The sequence below is a fragment of the Apteryx mantelli genome, chromosome 2 (genome assembly GCF_036417845.1).
Source record: "Apteryx mantelli isolate bAptMan1 chromosome 2, bAptMan1.hap1, whole genome shotgun sequence".
Classification (NCBI taxonomy): Eukaryota; Metazoa; Chordata; class Aves; order Apterygiformes; family Apterygidae; genus Apteryx; species Apteryx mantelli.
In genome coordinates, this window is record NC_089979.1 from 128,541,658 (window position 1) to 128,558,846 (window position 17,189).

The following is a 17,189-nucleotide window of genomic DNA, read 5'->3' on the forward strand; positions in this document are numbered from 1 at the left end:
ACACCTCAATAAAAATGAATTATAACAAGACCTATTCATAATAATATATTTGAATTAGTACTATAAAGAGAATAATTTACCTTCCATTGTTTTAAAGTCAATGGAAGTGCCTGGGAAAAGAGTTAATTGACAGAAGTGGAGCATCACTTTCTTGCTTTGTCCACACACCAGATTCAGAATTTGTCTTCCATTAGGCAGAAGATTTAGAAACTAATGTGGAAGGGCTTAAATCAGACAGTTCTTGGATTTTCCACTAATACAGTCAACGGTGATGATTTTGTAATGATGGCAATTAGATTTTCCATCTAATAAGAATAGGATATTCTCAGACAAATCTCTTGACTGGAAATATTTGACTAAAGGAAGAATAGATAACACATAGATGTCTGTGATTATATTTGGTTTGAAAGACCCGTGTAAATTATGAGCTCTGTGCACATACAATATATTCTTGACCATCTGGCCCTTTGTGCAGGTTTAGGGTCTTGTGTCTTGTCTGAGTTATCATGATATGAGCTGGATGTTATTAAACTTCACTCTAATCTAACCAGCCTCTGGGAGGAGAATGGGACTCAAATGTCGTGCTCTGACAACACTGGACTATACTGTTACCTGCAACCGAAAATCTGAATGATTACTTTATCTGGAATTTGCTATCAAGCCTATTTAATGTCATCTGGCCTCACTGCTTCAGAAAGCAAATTTTTAAATCAATATCCATTTTGTAGATATTTCTAATTATTTAAAATGTTAACATTTTAACTGCCTTTAAAGTACACAGGAGAAAAACTATTCAGACATGTCTTGGAATTTATAGCAGCTCTGTCCTTTAAAGTGTTTCAAGATACAAACTAAAAAGAAAGACACCATATTAACAAAAATAGCTGGTTCTGGAGATCCACAAGACAAGGTTCTAGTTGGTAAATATGCAGTAGGAAAGAGAGTTATTTGTATAAGAACAACTGGAATGTAGAGATACCTAGTTTGGTCAACTGAAAATATATGGGGGTGACAAAAGTAACTAGTAAATCACATTCCTTTATTCATTAGCTTTTGCACAGCCCTGAATTTTCTCCTGAAGATGAAAACCTAAACTCCCAAGCAAATGAATAAACAAACGAACAACCAAAAAAATCAGAAGAGATTAACGTGTGACCTCTCCTATCCAGTAGGTTGGGGCTAGAGTACACTCATCCACATGGGTCTGAGGAGATTCAAATGCATAAATACCTCCTTCCAGGACTGCCTTTATTCTCAGTTTTACATTATGGTGGGATAGGAACAGACTCACTCCTTCCTTTTTGAACCTCTTCTTCCCAGTCACTTTTTGGGTGCTCCGTATGAAGTAGATTATGACTACCTAGAAGTTAGGATGCTAACTTCTATTCCTTTATCCAAGGACTACTTCAATATTTTAACCAGTCTCCATGCATCTGCTCTCTTGCCTTTACTACAGTATACAAGAAATGAATTTGAAGTGCCAATAAAAAATTCTGGTTGGCTTACTCTAGGAAACATGCACAGTAGAAGAAGTTTCTTAAGAAGACAAAAATGCATTCTCTTCAAAACATGAGCGTCTCAACTGCATTGACTGGACATTTCAGTCCAAAACAATTTCTTGCCATCCCCTTGCTTACACTGCTGTCCAGGAGCAAACAAAAATATGGACCATAATTAAGATTTTATTTTCTCTTTAATGCTTATTGAAAATACGTTTAAGGCTTTAAAATTTTTTTTAACCTGTTGTTAGTTTCAATGTTCTGATTATATAAAATTATATTTTAGTAAATAATATGAAAGCTTTCTGGCTGGAAAACAAAGTCTCAAAAACCTGTATATTACAAGCCAATGTCCCAGCCTATTAAAAGGAATATTCTGCAGTTAAAAATGGAAATAAGAAATAATGTATCTAACACAACTTGTTCCACATTTGCTCTTGCAGCCTTGCGTGTCAAAGTCTGGCTGCATTTGTTCAGAACTGTAATGAATGAAATTGCATTTCAATGGAAAATATGAAAGATAGCTTTTCCCTGAATTACCACTTGTTTTGCAAATTATAATGACATTTGGTCATAGCTGACCTGAATCAAATTCATGAGAGCTACAAAAGAAATGAAACATTTTCCATTACACATTTCACTTCTGCTAGTGTAGAAGCCAATTTTCCACATATTTCCCCCCCTCCCCATTGGCAAAACAAGAATTGGCTTGTTACCTGCTCCTATTTGAAATGTGTCTATACCAATCAAATACATGATGAAGGAGAATGATTGCTTTATACTTTTTCACATGTAACTTTTACCATCACATCCTTAGGGACTGGTGCCTTGACAGAGCTAAACAAATATTGGTCAAGCTGTGGCTGTGTCATGTTTGCAATGCCAAGCTGCTGAAACTACTACTCTGCTCCTAGTGAACAAAGGAAGTTTTTGAAAATGTAAAATATGTCAAATTACAGAACCCAAAATTTGAACCGAAAGATCAACTGCTGCAGTTCCTCATATATCAGGGAAGCGATTGTGATTTCTACAAAGAACTAGTACCAAAATTCTTGGCTTGTTAGCAATTAATGATTATATTGCAGCAATCTGGAAATAAATTCCATAAATCACTTTACTAGTAAGAATTAAAATATTTAAAATTATACAGTACCAATACCACAATAAACCATTATATGACTTTTGTTTATGTCATAATTCACAACAAAACAGATTTTCTCAACTGTGTAGTTACTTTCTACATGTCTTCTATCGTCATCTTCTTTCTCTAATGTGAAAAAACCTGGAATATTTTCTAAAATTGCTAGGCAATAGTTTTCCATTAGAGTCCTCTTCTCCAGTAATTTTTGTGTTTGCACAGCTATGTTCTATTATTATCTACTTGCTTTCTAAATTGCTTTCCCTCTGATGGACTCAGAATGCTTCACAGTGCTACTGTGGAGATATATATTATTACAGAAGGACAAAATGATGCAGTAAAGCCAGACTATTCAGATAAGTCACACATTTTCATAATTGCTGAATACTTTGCCTTTTTACTGGTAGAAATACATTATTTTGCAATAAAGCCCTAAAGCCATAAAATTCTGCATAGTGTGTGATAGTTCCTACAATATGAGGACTCTTCCTTCTCTGCAGGATTAATGAAATGTTGACATTTCAAGAAAGTATGAGCTATTAAAGAAACATAAATTTTATAATATCACCACCATTTTCTAGTAAAAGTTATATAGTAAGGAAGAAAATAACCATTCATAACTATTACCTTGGGCTGAGGTCTGGTGGACCACTGATGTTCAGTGCTGAAAGGTGTAACTTAAGGTTTTTCTCTTTCTTTCTGGAGTAGTAATGGAGTTCAGTTTCATGCTTGGCTCTTGAGGGGTTTGAACTGCAAGCACGGATGGGCGAGTGAAAGGGCACTGTTCCTGAGGCCAGCTGTTTCAAGTTTCTCCCTAGGTAGCTCTTATTGCTTCCAGTCTTCTTCTGCTGAGAGGAAGTTGTGCTTCTCGTATGGATTGGTGAAAGGGAGCTGCTCTCTTCTTCTCCTTCCTCATCCTCTTCTTCATCTTCCACAATTGATGCAAGTCTCTTCTTTATATTTCCATTTCCCTTGAGCTCTGTCTAAAATAGCAGATAATACATATTAACATAAAATTCAGAGCCTGATACTGCAGGAACAATTTCTTTTAATGTTCATACTGGAATAAAACCTGATCTATTATAGCTTTCATTTCTCATTAGAACTAGGGCTCTTTTGGAACTCTACCGTTATTTATCTCTTCAGCTGTGGATATCTACATATATACACAGAGAAAGACACAAATACATTAAAAAGTTCTCCAGTAACATTGCCAGTGAACTCATTGCAATATGTTTTATTACCAAGGAAGATTATGGCTAGTTCTTACAAGCCATGTGCTTGAATAGCTAAATCTTGCTTTACTGAGGAGTTATTTCTTCTGAATGTAAGACGATTCCTGGTGCACCAAGGGAAAGAACTGAGGCTGGTAATTCATGTAATATCACATTTTTATGCAGAGCCATTTATAACATGTAAATAACACTTATAACAGTTCAGTTTGAGCCAAGATGTCCTCTCTGTCTTTCTTAATCATTGTGACTGAAATGCCTGCTGGGACAGTGGGCAGATCTCTCAGCTTACGCAAAGTCCCATTAAAGCACTAACAGTGCGACAGTGTCAACTTCGGAACGAAGCCATCAAAAGCAGAGTTACATCTATTTAAAAAATACACACTGTAGATGCATGGTGTTGTACAGAAGGCAATTCAGAGCACCTAGAGAGGGTTCTATTCTTGATGTACTAAGTAAAGCACAGCCTAAGAGAGCAATGTATTATTTGTTATTGCTTCACGGTAACAAAATAGATTGGCTGTGAGTGTGGAGATATACCAACACGGAGATCATGTTAAAATCAGGCCATAACTTAAAATAATCCCATTTACTCCCATGGTACAACTTACTGGACTAGTAGTAGGCAAAGGGAGTAAAGCGCAATCCGGTTCTAAGTCAAATTTACAAACTGCACACATCTGAGTGAACAGGAGAGCCAAATGCAATTTCATTTTTTCAGAAAAGGTTGCTATTTATTTATTTTTCAGACTATTTCTCTCCATCTTTTTACCTTCATTTAAGGGGGGGGAAGCACTGTTAACTTTACATACAAAATCTGCTCTTAAGAACTTTCACAGTCCAATTTCCCAAATCCAGGCCAAGTTAAATTGACTGGGTGAAAATGCAGGTTTGAGGAATTTATTCAAATGTTCTGAGCTTCTATCGGTGTCTATCTTAATATTTTGTAGCATGAGTTTAATTTTGCTGTGTGCTACTGCACATTTTCATTGAGTGAATGCTTTTCTGTTTGTATCCATTGAGCAGAGGTAAAGAATTAGGTTCTTTCAGTCTGAGATGTATGAAAAGGTACGAATTTAAAACAACATCAAAAGACCTGTCTACATAAAATATAATAGCAGCCTTGTTGTCAACCATAATACTCAAATGTAGGCTAACATGATGAACAAATTGTACAGGACTTGGCTCTGATGCGGCCTATACTCTACAGAGAATGAGCTTTAGCTATATTCTAAACTTTGGCTTGAGTAAACATGTATTTAAAATGCAGGTGCTGCAGTAGGATATCCAAATCCAGCACCTGGAAGAAAAGATACTAAGCTGTTACACATATAAAATGGACAGTGGCACAGCTATCTGCAGGATCCTATTTAAAAGCTTATTCTGAAACCACTAGAGTCTCTTGGAGCCTTTCCACCTTTGCTCTGGCCATACTGTGCACAATGTCAAGCTTGGCTTATTTAAAATGCAATTAACATACCTGAGATAGCGTAGACTTGTTTGATAATTTTGATATTACCTGAAAAAACAAAACAAAAAGTAACAAATATGTGCATCTGCACAATATTGGCTTCCAAGAGTGTACAAATGTCTAAATCAAAATATTTCTGTTGATACAAGAAAAGAATTTCATGACACAACCGCTGTATTAAATTAAATGGCAGCATAGCACCGATGCTAATGACGGTGCTTGGAAGTAGATGCTGGCAGAACAAAGTTATATCTGAACAGATTTTGGTTTTCCTTTCATAAAAGGAATATTTTCCTGCAAAAATAACATTTTTTACATTAGTAAAAAGTTGGATGAAAGCTCCAAAGCTGTGAACGAACGTAGATGGGAGAACTGTGTGCCTGGGGGGCTCGGTGCTGCTGTGATGGAATCCCATGCAGGAGCAGTGCGCTGCCTTGCTGCTGCCTCTGTGTGGATTTGGCTCCTGCGCCAGTCTAGTACTTACATCTACATGATCAGACTTTAGCAGAAGTCCCTAAATCTTTACTTTGGGGATTTTTCAAAGACAGTGATGGGACTGAAGCAAGTAGGACCAACATAAAACTATGGGAGATACGTGCTAAGAGCTATTCAATTGCACAAATTTTTCCCCTCTTGGATTAAATAAAAAAAAAGAAAAGAAAAGAAAAAAAATCATGTAAGTTTAATGTGTAACTACTCACAGTAAGATCCACAGGAGCTGCTAAATACCAGGTGATATGCTCATTCTGTCGTTTATTTAGCTGTCTACATCCTGTCCACAGGCAAGTTTCAGACAGCCCAAGTGCCAAATTTATCAGAACAGTTTAGTCCACCAGCTAGAATTTTCAGAAGTGATTTTCAGCCTTTACGTTCCTAAGACTCCCATGTCAAGATATATACTACCAAACACCCCTCAATTTAAAATTTATTGCATCAGCTTATTTATCTCCAAAGTCAGGTAGAAGAAGCCATGCCTTTCTGGAAGTTATTGGGACTTCCAAGTTTCGTAAAAGTCTTCAGAACACCTAAACACACAGTATTTAGGCACACATTTAGAAAACATCATTCTGTTCTGTTTTTTTCTTCACAGATCTTTCAGGTTATCCTGAAAACTGTTTTGCAATTGCTCATAAAAATGACGGTATTATTAGTGGTATAATATATGAATGTATATTTTACCAATACTTAATTTTGTGTAAGCAGAAATCCTACTCCACATCTGCCAAGCCAGTAGCAGGTGTATCCATAAATTTAGCAATAACACTCACCAGACTGCCAAACAGAACAACTGCAATAATTAGGCTATGTAAATAAAATAACAACTGCTGTGTTCTTCCTGGGGTTGATAAAGTATTAGATATGATATTAGCAGAGGAGTTAATCTCAGATATTGAAATCTCCCAGCTTGCGCTGTAATCTATGCCAATTGAAGAAACACCATACCTTTCAAGATTTCAGAGAAAAGGAAACTGGGAATGTACTAAAATACTGAAGCTTTAAAAATCAGAACTAGCAATACTTATGGTGCAATTTGCACATATGTTTAATTAGATTAATTCACAGTAGTGCCCAGAATTATGGGGCTTCAATTTTCTTGTCTTCCAGGCACAGGTGCAATATAAATGTTAAATAGCAGCATTAATTAAAACTCCAAACCAATCACAAACATTAGCAACTTGACAAAAAAGATCTCAGAAAATATGAATTTGCCTGCTGGAGTCTTTAGAAGGGACTTTTTGCTTGTACCTTTGAACAGGGGTAAAGATCTCTCTCCTCACTTGATTTTTTTTTTTTTCCTCATGAGCATCTATGTTAATTCTGATTTTACATCTTAAAAATGGAGGAGAAAGAAAATCATAATATGGGTGTCGCCTGGAGATCCAGTGTGCTTCCCCACAGCCCTGCTGGGTTCTCGAGCTTTCCGCTCCACGACGAGTCCCGGGCAGTGCTTCCTGGCAGCCAGCCTCCCTGGCCGCCAGGACTGCTGCTCTGCCAGGAACCACGGTAGTGGCAGCGTCCATCCTCCTCTACTGTCTGTATTTCCTGGTAGCTGAAGCAGGGAGAATCTGCCTGGAGAGGAAACAGGGTCAGTGGCAGCACAAGCCGTGCATTGCCTTAGGACCTCACCAGCAGAAAGGTGAAAGGGATAGGGATTTTTGAAGGCAGGTTGCTTTTTGCAGGGAGGGGAAGGAGGACCCTTAAGAGGAAGGTAGTATAAGAGAAGGACAGGTACGAGCAGGGACCAGGTGACTTGAGACACGTTTCCTCAGATTTTCTTCTTTCATTTGCCCAAATTCTTGAACCCCTTCTGAGTGGGGACAGCTTCAGTCTGGGTAGACTGATGCTCTTGGATAGTCTCTGTGCCTATAAACCATCTCCTCCATATCATGGAAACCACAATGAGGAATGTTTTAATTGCTTCTATATTAATGCACTACAGCTGCATTTATTACTTGTAACTTTGAACATTGTGTCCTTTGTAAATAAAACTGAGGCCTGAACTTTATGGCTTGGCAGTTTAAAAACTAGTAAAAGAAACTATAATTAAACCATGACCAGACAGAGTTGTCAAGAGTTAACTCTTCTTAACCTCTTCCAGCAACTCCCTTCTTGCCCTCTCTCTTTCCCCACAAAAGTACCATTCTCAAAGAGAAAAAGAAAAGATATACACAAGAACATGGGGGAAAAAAAAAAAAGTAAAGCCAGTAAATTTAAAGACTTAACCATGCACATAGTTTTGTCTCTCTACAAAGGCAGTATGAGAGAAAAGAATTATGGGTGGAAATGAGGAATTGTCCTAGTTTCTGTCTGCTAAAACTTTTTGTTTAGGTCAACAGACTTTTGTAGTCTACTTTAAAATGCTTTTTGTCTGAAATAAAAAGAAAGAGGGTACAAGATGGCTAACATTACAGTCTTTTAAAGGGAAATAGTAGTTTTACAGGGAAGTAGTATGTTAAAGGATAAGGGCAGCTGGAAGAAAAACACATATTTTCCGTATTATGCGTTAGGAAAAAAAATGACCGGCATTAGCACATGTTGTGTGAAACACTCTTAAAGGGTCTATTTCAATTTTTAATTTCAGCCCTGGTGTCTCTTTATATTTTGTAAAATCAACCACTAAAATTAATGTCACAAGATAAAACAATAATAGATCAAGTACCAAAAGCAGAATCATATCAATTTCTTTCATGAACATAATCTCAAATCTATGTTCTTGTTGTTGTTTAATATGTTAATAAATAAAGCTGAAAAATTTAGTAATCTTTATCATTGCTTATTACAAGCACAAAAAGGGCATTTTCACACCTGAAAACACTGGTGGTTTGCTATCAGAAACCAGTGATCTGAAGCAGATTTTTCCAGGGCCAAGGGACAGTAGCCATCGATAGAAGAATTTCTAAGGGAAATTGTAGCCAAACCAAGCCATCAATTAAAATTATAAAATGATAAAAGGAGAAATATAGAGATACAGCTAAATTTGGTAGTAAACCAGAAAATGTCCAAGTAGGTAAATTTGTGTTTGTCAGGCTCAAAAGAATGTTATCAGCTTTTACTGGATTCATTCTTATTGCCTTCCTATCACTGTTCCTGAGAGGTAGAAATATAATTTCACTGATTTGCTTGCAAATCTAGGATCCAAAAATATATGAATAATACTTTGCATCTGAAGGTCAAAAGGGTAAAATACTGTTTCGGGAAAGGATTTGAAATCAAGCTAGAATATTAATTTTCTTAGTTAGCATTTGGAAAAAACAAAAAAACCTGTTTAGGAGCAATGTCAGAATGGGGGACGGGGGGAACAGAACACATGCCATATGTTCTGTTCTTTGCAAACTTATTGTGTAGTATGGAAAAGATATGAGCACATAACAAGGGATTACTGTACCTCTGGAAAGCTTAATGCCTTACACGTATTCAGCCCTCAGTTTTTTGTAATCAGGAAGTTCTTCAATGAAATATCACAAATCCTTTAAATCACAGACCACTGACAAAGGAATTCTGAAGAGTCTCTTAGGTCATATACAGTTGTTTTATAAGTACATATACTGATTACACTTTCTATAATTGACGAGCTTGCTCCTTTATTTTCTCAGATTCCTTCTTATCTCTTTTCCTTACCAACTGGGCAAATAAAATAAAAAAAAAACCAGATATAGTTTGTAGACGCAGATGCTTTCAGCATTCTCTGCTTACAGCATACAGCATACTGAATGAGCAGCAAAAGTAAAAAAACAGATCTGTTTTATTCTAGGTGACCAATAACGGTGAATTGCCATGATCTTTGCAACCTTCTATTAAGTCATTATCCTACATCATCCCTATTTTCTGAACAAATTATTATAGCTTGTGGAGTTAGTCCAAGTATTCAAAAATTGACTGGGTGTGATTGCTCTGGATAAGCTTTTTTTGTGATTGAATATTTTTTGGATTCAGATTTCTCATGCAAGCTTTCATATTTAGGCATTTAAAGTTTGCTTTTCATGTATTTCTTTAAAACCTGGAGGATAATTTCACTGGATTCATTAACAAAAACATTTACTTATACTTTGATTGTTTTACTAATAATATGAGATCTATTGCATTTCTTATTAAAAAGGTAAACATGTCACTGCAACAAAAATTAACCTCTCTGTCCCTTGTCCCAGTCACGAATTGAATCAATGGTAAATGTGGTTGGTATAATTTGTCATTTCTGCTTTTATATTCTTACTCGCCCCTGCCCCCCAAACAAAAGTGGGAGTTGTTAAAATGGACAACAGACCTGACACAGATGTATGTTGTTCTGGCAGGTAGCACTTTTGGAATGGCTTACAGGTTAGATCAGATAAAAAATATTGCGAAGAAAACTTTTCAATATTCCTGCTGCATGATTGCAGTCATGACAGAAGACTCACTCTGATGAAGGTTTACATCCTATCTATAGAAATTACAACAAATGCTAACACCTTTCAAGGCAATAAAACTCAAAATTCTTCCTCTTCCTGCAAACACTAAGGCATATGCTTAAGTTATGAAACTAAAAGTCACATAGGCTCGTATATGTTTGCAGGACTGGAACTTTGGATTGATATCTGATTAAAGTCCTCAATCCAAGGCTGTAGAAACTGTGCAAGAGTAGCTTCTATATTAAAATAAAACTTTGAAGTTTTATTTATGTTTATGTAAAACCTCTGCCTTCAAAGGCAGCAGTCTTGCAGTAACTTTGAAAGTAAAGGAATTTCATGATTTTATCTCAGGGCATGAAGTCATGTCCTGGCATGTGAAGATACCAGGAGAAGGCAAAGTATATAACCTTGTTAAGTAAGAGGGCCAACTTAACTTCATTACCCTGTGATGCAATTTATTGCATGGACACACAGTACAGAAAATCTAAGTGCATAGTCCTTTGGAGCTCTTTGCAGCTTCATTACTCAAGAAGTGCTACATAGGTTAGAAACTAAGCCAACATGGATACTCAATAAGTGGATGGAAAAAATACTTTAATTTTCAAAGTAGCACAGTATGAAACCAAACTCAGTATTAATCTATATCAGTTTTGCTAAAAGAAAGGAAATAGAAGACAATATATATAAAAGACTAAATTTTACAAGAGTAACCACTTGAAAAAAAGCAAAAGTAGGATAAGTGACTCAATACCTGAGTTCTGTAGTTTCAATGAACATGACTCAAAAAATAAGTCTTTCCTGCTTTCTTCCGTATTAAGAGAATGGCAATGTAAAGTCTTTAGCCATTGGAATAACATGATTTAACACACTTTTCACCACTATGTAGGACTTTGCAAAGACTATTTATTTGAAAAAAATAGGACTATACTAAACCTATCAAAATAACTCGCTTCTTTAAGCTAGGATAAAAAAAATCTTTCTAAGATAAAAGTTCTTTGGTCTACCTTCCTTTGCAAGTGCATTGAAAAGAAAAGCAAGAGAGATTTCAGAACAGCTGTGTGGAAATTTCACCACCCCTGAATCTTATTATCTTCCTTTCCAACACCAAAAACTGATGCCTGTAGTTTTTCATGATTCCACTGCCTTCTGATTGCATATCCCCTGGTCCTATATGCCCATCAGGCAATGCCTAGATGCATTCAGATTCTTGCTCACATTAATTTTCTTTCATATAAACCAGTCCTGCTTCCTGTTGCTTTTACAAGAAACAGACTGGAAACAAGAACAAGAGTTTGGGATTGGGCCTTAAGCCTATTCAGCTGGTTGCTATACATAGTCATAATAGAGATGTGAATAATGGATAGCTCAGGAAAAAAAAAAAAAAGCGACAGAAATTTGATTCATACTGAGCATGGCTGTAAACAAGAGCCATTCCAATACTCCTTCTGGCACCATCTCCAAAGCAGTAATTTCATAATATAAGCCCCTGCAGAAGGTTACAAAGCCAAAGCATCCCATGAAAAGGATCCAGCAATAAGTCTTGACATGTCTAAAGGATTGTGCCATCTGTGCAAGACAGTTTTGCTAATGACAACTAAAATCCATCTCAGAGCCCTGCAATCAGAAAAAATGCCAGGGTTAACACAGACAAACAATGATTTCAGAAAAGGCAGAAGGAACCGCCAGTGACTGATTTAAAATACAATTGATTAATTAATAACACAGTGCTTTTCATTGAAAAGGATTCTCTCAGACCTTTTATCCTATGCATATATTGCCATTCTAGAAGCAACAGCACTTAAGAAATGAATGAACTTTACTATTTAGACCAAAAATACAACCTGGGCAATTAAACTCTGCATTCATAAATTCTATTTCATCTTTAGATTGACATTCTTCTGCTTGGGTTTATGGATTACTGCTGGGATTGCCACCCTTTTCATAAACCTGTGTTTTATGCACACAGTAGATGACCTCTATTTTCAACAGAAAGCAGCATCTCCAAAAGCACAGTGTGACCTTGGGATGTTAGTTCAGTTCTTCCTCAGGGTACTGCATGCAATGAACTAATGCCTCTTTTCACAGAAACACCACAGAAAACATTGGACTACAAAGGCCTATTGTTAAATGGTCAGTGCTTGACTCTCTCTGACATTTCTGTCATCAACCCAAATATCTGAGGAAAGTGTGCCAATTAGTTAATTAGCAAACATGGCATTTCTGGTGACACTTCTAATCCATTTGCAGAACAGGCTTAACACAAGGTTCACTGAGAGGTATCCAATAATAAGAGACACAACAAACATCCAAGGTATAGGGTCCCTATGAAGTAAAGCTTTGCTTTCTGCTAAGCTGTCTCATTTTCTCCCTTCCCCTAAGCCTAATATATAGAAGTATGTTAGTATAGTAATTATGCTGTTTATCACAGCATTCAAAAACTGATATATAGCCTTAGGTAAGAGCTGAATTTTCAGAAGGGCTTTAGTTACACTTATGTAGGTAGCTTCTCTAGCTCTAGTTTTACTGAATGAAGGTATAGAGGAACAAAAAGGAAAATATTCTGATGTATTTAGTTTTATATCATCAAAACCGTAAATCACACTTATACATAAATTAAATACCTTCTTAATTTTTGTATGCTTTCATATCTTTGAGGAGAAGGGTAGGTACAGATGACCTTCAGAGGTCCCTTCCAACCTCAGCTGTTCTATGATTCTCTGCTTCTCTGATCTTTAAAAAAACTGTACTTAAAAATTCTATAAAATTGGAACATAGAATGCATACTTGTATCCATGTAGAATGCCTACTTGATGTGCAGGTTGCTCTGATTGTAGACAGTTTGCTCAAAGACTAGATCATATTCTAATTTCACACACTTCAGCATGTATTCTGAGGTTATAATGGCTATGCAAGTGATACAGGAACTTTACCATATAAGCCAGTCTGGCATGGTCATTATATCTCAAAGGTACTCTGAGGCTTCAGAACTAGTGTTCTCCTAGAAAATTTTCCGATAATTATTCTCATTTTCTTCATAAATTGTTTTTATCTTAAACAGGATAGATTACTGAAGAATGCTTCCAACTTTAGGCCACTTACTGATCTTTGGTGTGTCAATGTAAAATAAATGTAAATACCAAAAAAGCCCCTCTAATATCATTCCATTGTAAAGTACAAGATATATAAAATTAGCTTTATTTTCCATTTTTTCCAATGCAGAAGCAAAGATATAATACTAATATTATAAAGGTTATATAATTATATTTTCCTAGGCACACTGAAGCATATTGGCAAAAGTTATGTAGCATCCCTGTGTAATTAAAATAGAAATGGTTAGATTCCAAGGCAGTACTCTTTGATAGCCAGCATTCCTGCCTAAATTCTGTTTGGCACAGTGTGATACCTTTCTCGCACCACATTCCAAAAACATCAATAAGCTGCTTTACTCTCCTGGATTTTTTCTACATGGAACTCTCTGGTTAAGCTTTATTATCTGAGGCAGAATGCAATAATCCCAGGAAGTGAAATGAATGAGAATGGAGAGAGTTCAAAATGACTCAAAAGCTAAAATTAGAAGTAAAGTTTTGTCACTTATTTAAACATCTTAATTCTAAACTACAATAAAAATTGTTTATATTTTTCCAGACAACACTAAGGTCCAGTTGTGAAAATTCTAATAACATATATATAAGCATTTAGTAGTCTTATTGCAAACAATGTCTAACTAATGATCATAATTCCTAGCTGTTAAGCCAGTCACAAGAGGCAGAGAGTGCCCACAGGGGTAGGCATTTTAAGGTGGGTTACGTACGTGTATTATAGTTCCAAACAAAACTCAGTGGATTATTTTCCTCTTGTTCTCTTCAACCTCCTGCAGTACATCCTTACAGCCCATCCTCTATTTGTTTTAGGCTTAAAATAAAAGACTTGTAAAACACAGAGAATTAATGGAAAACAATACTAAACGATTGAAAAGATGATCTAATAGCATCAATAAGTCATGACCACAGATCTTCACAGATTGGAAAAATAAAAACAAAAAAGGACAAAAAAGGAGACCACAGGTGGCTGCATGTCATTCTTTTCAAAAATATTTAGAATAACTGAAGATTAAAAAAATGAGATGGGAGCATACCAAGAAAAAAATTCTTTAGGTAAGGATAGTGGGGAAGAAAATGAAAAGGGCACCAAGACTGAAAGAGAAAAGACATACCAGTCTGTCCTTTCTGAATTATGTGTTTTGGCATTATTTCTCAGTGCTTATATCACATTGAAGGATATATTAGAAACGTGATAGTGAGATGAGTATCTTGAGGGGTAGTCAGTGAACTGATGGCTCAAAGCCACCACACATCATGCTTACCAGTGACTGCAAATAAAAAAAAAAAAGTATGGGCTGGAAGACACCAAAAAGGGGTGAAACCTGGTTTGCACTATAGCTCCAGGTCACCCCCTTTCCCCTGCTGAGTGAAGCAGGTAGTTGCCAGGTTAAAGAAGTGGAGGAAGGACTGAATGTAAAACTGTACAGGGAGGAGAATATTGTAGCAAAATCAGTTGTCTGAAACTAGTATCCAATTTAAATAGACACAGTTCCATCAAAACATGCTTAGTGTCATGAATACGGGTAGAAGAGCTGTGAAATATCTTGCAAGGAGCCAGATGAAAAAAACAGTTTCTCACTCATTTAAAATCAGAAATGAAGTGTAAAACAGGTGAAAGAATTGCTCTTTTATTTTTTATTTTTGTTTTTGTTTTTTAACCAAGATGGTCATGTGCCCTTCTATGGCTTCAAGACCCTGCTACTTGTCCTTCCAAAGAAGTATAGTGAGGTTATGTGAGTATTGTCTACTTCACCAATAGGGGTATTTATTTTGAAAAGGAAAGGAAAGGCAAGTGAAAGGAAAAGAGGAGGGAAAGAAAAGAGAGAATAAAGAGGAATAAACAGAGGGAAGAAATAGAAGGGGAAGAAAAAAAGAAAAGAGAAAAAAAGACCAGGTGTTCCCAGAAGCATGGAAGAAAAATTAAATCCGAGTAGCTTGTAAAGTGTGAGAGAGCGCTGAACAATATTTCACAGTAGCACTGATTGCAGAGTAGGCCATGCACGCGGGCTGCTAGGAAACCTATTCTAATGAACACATCAGGAGTCATGTCTCAGAGCCAATTGCATGTTCATAATTTTAAAAAGTGATTTTAGTTTTTGATAGTGTGAGGAGCACATTCATTTCTATACTAGACCCACTGAGAAGATGAGAGTTTTGCAGACCCCCTCTCATACAGAATGAGATGTAAAGGAGAAATGAGAATACAAGGCCTGGCAGGCAGAAGGCTGTGGACATACAGTGGTCAGGCACTTAGGCTCGCTAATGGAACAATGGGGTTTTGTTCTCTGCGACTTCCAAGTACACATGGACAAAAGAGAAACATAATAATCAGGAATATTTGAGTTTCTTCAGAATAATAACATGGATAAAATGTTAGACTTCTGTTGCTTTGGGTGAATTTTTCACTTCTATATTTCACTTGTAATACTGATTGTACAGAAACACAAAATCGCTACTAAATGAGGGTCTCTCGTTTTGCCAAATTTATACCTATTATGCCACAGACATCAAGGACAGACATCAAGCACCAGTGATACTGCAATTACACCTACAGTAATAATACATGATCTGCTGCCAGACAAGCTGCTAACAAAGGTGGGTGATTAACTACATGCAAGTTTGTTTAAAAATAACAAGTTTTCCTAAAAGGTATCAGTCCACACTCACAGATGTCAAAGAAGGGGCTTTTTACCTTACCTAAGTAGTCACTGCTTTCTATACAGTTGCTGGGCAATGTGGCAAAATCCACTTCCCTATTAAAAGATGGTTGGGATTATCTGGAAATCTTTTATGGAAATTATTTATTACGGAAAATATTTTGGGACCTTTTATTGCTGTCCAGTGTACAGGATGAGCTGTGATCTAGGCTGAAGTGGAGGAATTATGACAAAGTGTAGCAGTGTAGTAAGAGCTGCTTTAGAACCTAGTCCTTCAAGGTTTTACTATAACACATAGGTAATATCCAAGAAATCAGTAGATTTTTGGCATCCTGAAAGTTAAACATATGAATAAGTAATTATGTGACTAAAGTTTCTATTTGCAACACTTGCCAAAATTAAAAGCAATGATTTACAAAAAAAAGCATCCTTGTTATTTTTTTCATAGTATCTATAGAATTGTAACAAGGATAACTATGATCTGCTTCTTTAAAACAAGAGACTATTCACTATGCAGACAATAAAGAGGTACTAAAATCAGAAATAACATTCTGTTTCCATGGTTTGTGAATAATAGACAATCAAATATGTAACAGATAGATAGAATTCCTTCCGAGTTATTACTTTATTGGGAAACAGCACTCAAATTCAACAGACCTGTATTAGAATATCTAGAAGAATCAAGACTGAAGAGGCAAGAATGAATTTATGTCAGAGGAATAATGTACAGACTGAATAGGCAGACTTTTAGCTCAACTTTGTGCTTGCATTCAAAATATTTTTTTTTACTATCCATTTGTCTGCCTACAAGAACAAAACCACTAGATAGCACTGAAAAAAAAAAAGTCTAGAAATAAACAAATCTAGAAATAAAGTGGGATAAAAGCATACATGTGTATGCTTTTAAAGTGAATGCTTAATGCTTAGCTGGAATGGGCCAGAAAGTTCAGCTTATTTTTGAGCAGAAGCTGCAGATATTTTCCTTCCCAAACTATGCCCTCTATTTTATGCTACAGAGCTCTTAGAGCCATTTTCACTGTCAAGAACACTAGGTTTGGCCTGTTGTCTGGTTTCCCAGAAGAAAAGGAGGGGTATCCCTTGTAATTTGTGTGGTATTGCTAATAACAACCAGAGCTTGATTATATTAAAAAAAAAAAAAAAAAAAAAGTTAAGGTTTAATAAGTTCTACATACCAGTGTTTCAGA

The 17,189-nt window shown here is 36.1% G+C and overlaps 1 protein-coding gene across 1 annotated transcript in view; it reads right to left on the reverse strand.

Moving 5' to 3' along the window:
- KCNH8 (potassium voltage-gated channel subfamily H member 8) overlaps positions 1–17,189 on the reverse strand; it is a 207,709-nt gene that overhangs the window by 14,846 nt on the left and 175,674 nt on the right. The window contains exons 13-14 of the mRNA XM_067292476.1: positions 5,350–5,388; positions 3,265–3,620 (exon numbers count right to left, since the gene is read on the reverse strand). Coding sequence (XP_067148577.1) covers positions 3,265–3,620; positions 5,350–5,388 — 395 coding nt within the window. The remainder of the gene's footprint in view (positions 1–3,264; positions 3,621–5,349; positions 5,389–17,189) is intronic.